Source organism: Melitaea cinxia, chromosome 20 (assembly GCF_905220565.1).
Source record: "Melitaea cinxia chromosome 20, ilMelCinx1.1, whole genome shotgun sequence".
NCBI classification, from domain to species: domain Eukaryota; kingdom Metazoa; phylum Arthropoda; class Insecta; order Lepidoptera; family Nymphalidae; genus Melitaea; species Melitaea cinxia.
This window is the reverse complement of record NC_059413.1, coordinates 6,393,024-6,396,724: the sequence shown is the minus strand read 5'-3', so window position 1 is coordinate 6,396,724 and position 3,701 is coordinate 6,393,024. Positions and strand designations below refer to the sequence as shown.

At 33.8% G+C, this 3,701-nt stretch overlaps 1 protein-coding gene across 1 annotated transcript; it reads right to left on the bottom strand.

Moving 5' to 3' along the window:
* Positions 1-3,701, bottom strand: LOC123663325. The gene is made up of 2 exons (XM_045598015.1): positions 3,335-3,701; positions 1-1,339 (listed from the first exon to the last, which is right to left on the bottom strand). Exons 1-2 carry the CDS (start codon positions 3,508-3,510, stop codon positions 70-72), a joined length of 1,446 nt encoding a protein of 481 aa, XP_045453971.1. The 5' UTR covers positions 3,511-3,701; the 3' UTR covers positions 1-69.

The window sequence follows — 3,701 nt, the reverse complement described above, 5'->3', positions numbered from 1 at the left end:
TTTATTACATTATTCCATAACAATATTATTATAATTATAAATTATACCTAGGTATGTTCCAGAAATAATTTAATATCCTCCTAATTTTAAATCGAAATTATTGCTATAGATATAATCTAAAATATCACACGTGTCTTCTGATAAATCAACTGTAAGCATTGTTAGTTTATCACAAGACTGAATTATTTGTATAACTATGTCCTTGGAAACTTCTAGTGTGCAATCTAGCCATAAATTGTTAATGCCCTTCAGAAAACCCTTTTGTATAAGACACAATAATATCTCACCGAAAACCAACTTCGTCTGATACTTCAAAACCAGTTTCTGTAATTTTTCCGCGTAGTCTAAGAAAAATAGTAATATTTCTTCTAGATTGAAATTTTCATTACCTAATGTCAAACTTCTAAGCTCAGAGAAAATCTTCTTTGGTCGTGTCATAAAGCGCGGTATAAATAAGTTATTAGATTGGGTCATTAGACAAAGGCACGTTAAATTGGGGCAACACGAACCTATCGTAGTTATTGAGTCAAAATTAAGAGATTGGTCTATTTCCCATAACGAAAAATGTGTCAAATACTTCCCTTGGACTTCTAAAAGTCGCTGCAAGGATTGTGTGTACGAGAAAAAGGACATATTCAATTTCGCAAGTCTTAGATCGCTAGCCGTTATTTCTTCTAAAATAGACTCCTTATCATTCGCCGATAAATGTGTCACGGACAATTCTTTTAAGTGCGGACAAATTTTTATTAATTTACGAATACCGTTAGCCGATGCAAAATGACAGTTAATTTTTCTTAGACTTAATGGACCTATGTTAATATCTGCGCCTATGATTGTTGAACCAATGTCACAAGACTCTATATTTAGTTCTTCGAGATAAGGAAGTTCGCTTAATAGCATAATGATACCAGCTTGTGTGACACACCGACCTATACGACTAGACTTTTCGTTGCGCGGTGGATCCATGGACAAGATACGTAAGTGTTTGAGAACGCTGATACAACACAGCCCAACATCAGAAACGTTTCTAATCAAGACTGAAGCATTGATAGGAGACTTGCATACGTCAACTCTAGAAACAATATTTAACTCTTCAAGAAGAAAACAATGTGTGGCGATGACTTCGAGTATTTCGTCAGTACAAATGAATTTAAGGTCGAGAACGATTAATCGGGTAAACCAAGGAATGGTACTAATCCAGTAATGTTGCGATATGCCATTATCAATGTTGCATTTACGAAAGATAGACATCTTGGGATGAATCAGGACATTTAGCTGGACTCGAGGATCGCCGCGGTACGGGCAACATCCTCTCTCTAAACAGAGGATATCAAATAACCTGAAAGAGTTAAAACATATTAATCTTTACAACTTAAGAATATAAGAAAGCAGTGTTTTTACTATATGTGAATAGAAAGTAGGTTTTACTATCCCAAATGCAGAGTATAAATAAAGTAAAATTGTAAACAGCTGATGTCTATACCTACACAAAAAAAAAAAAAAATTAAGTATCGGGATTTTTAGAAGAATTGTGTCTGTCTATGTTTATCTCATAATGCGAAATTTGCTAGCTAAAACTGGGTGTGGTATTCAAAGTTTTGATCATGGAAGTCAAGGAATTTAAAATCTAGTATAGGTTTAATCTTTTTTCTTGGCTGGATCTCAGTACCCAGTCCTGGTGATGCTGTAAAGGCTGCTAGAGCCAACAACATACTTATTTCCAAAGTAAAGGTTTTCGTATTGATATAGACTATGCTGTTTAGAGATATTTTAAATGGACGTATTTTCAAACTAATCTTACTTTTTGTCTTTTTTGAAACTACGCTTCAGCCTGTAATATCCCACTACTGGGCATAGGCCTCTTTCCCCATGTAGGAGAAGGATCAGAGCTTAATCCTATAATATAATTAATTAATTAATAATTAGTCTTTTTTGAAACTGGTCAGTACTAAATATTATATAAAAAAATATTTAAAAACATATTTTATATTACTTTCTGATTTTTTTTTACATGGATTATTTACATGCACATTTATACTTAACAAAAAAAAAGAAAAAACTGGAACTAAATCAGTTGTTATCTAAAATACAGGCATTATGTCGTCTATCTTAGGAATAGAGGAAAGTGTATATATGTTAAACATATTTATATATATTGTATTTTAAATGACAGCGCTACCCCTGGTACCACTGTCACACCTCAGAACCCCATGGTTATGGAGATATCCATGGTTAAAGTTTTGAGGTTAGAAGAAGAATTTCGTAGCTTTCACACGTTATTTTCATATTTCACACGCGTTTTTTCAAATTAATCTACCACCTTTAAAGTTAGAGGAACGCTTGGCTCCGGCGCTGCAGGAAGTGCAGCCCTTCCGCCCTTGCGTGCAAAAGCACGCTCACACATGCTCCGTTCCACAGCGGAGGCTCAGCCGCTCCTCTACGCATTCGTTCGCGCGCTTTCGCACGGCGGGCGAGGGCTGCCCTCCCTCCGCGCCTCCGTGGCATAAAAAAAACACTCTAGGGGTAGGACAGACCAAGACCACGTGGACAGTGGGGTGCTCCGATTCGGTTTTGGGTATTATTCGAATTTCTAAACCTATATTCTAGCACGCAATGTTACTAATTTTATTAGAATATTATGTCTAACGTGTTATTTTGTTTAAAAGTGTCGATTTGTCACACAATGCAAACAGTACGAGCTCAAAGGTATTATAATAGCTTTAAATTCTTCTTCTAACCTCAAAACTTTAACCATGGATATCTCCATAACCATGGGATTTTGAGGTGTGACAGTGTTACCTTGTATAGATTCCCCTACACCCTCCACCCTCCACACCCAAAAACCCCATAATTCGGTTTTTCCTAGTCTAGATCTTAGCCGAAAGATGAATTACAATAATATATTTAAAGAGTTGAAAATGTCAATAGCATTTACAATTAAAGAACATGAAGATGACAATTCAAGTAACAAAATCATCATTTACTGTATTAACAGTATTCATTAACTTGCATATTATTTGGAGACCTTAATACAGACTAAAGTTGATAGCTTTGGTTTTTTAATACATTTTAATTGATTGTTGTTATGATATAAGTACAACAAAATAATAAAATAGAATATTAAAATTTTTTGATTTACTTTGGTGGCTGTTGTCTATCAATCATGTTATCAAAAAGTTGGTTTATAAAAATAAGATTAAGTTTTTTTTATGAAAAATGTTAAGGTGTTTTATATTCATGAAGCAACCATAGAAGTATTAAAGCTTAACAAAATTGAAATAATGAGTTACATCTCGTCTATATTTTAATTCACACAACCAACAAATGTACAAACCTGGCTGGGAGTGTAGCCATCAAGAACCCTTTCAAAACACATACTCTATCTTTGCAATCCGTACACTCAATTTCTGGATAACTTTTCTCGATACGATAGCAACTATCATTTATTAAACTAATAGAACTCTTAATACATAATTTAAATAAACTAATCGGTTGTTTACGAGGCGACATTATTATAAGGTCAAAAGTTAAAATATCACTTTGTAATCGATTTCGTCGATGTAAAAATACACTAAATAAAAATTCATCTCATACGAGAAGATTGGCTCAAAATAAGTTTGACTAATTGGACCATAACAAAGAATGTTACAATATTTTGCGATTGCGATAATTAATTTCTTGTATCCATCTGACATTGACAT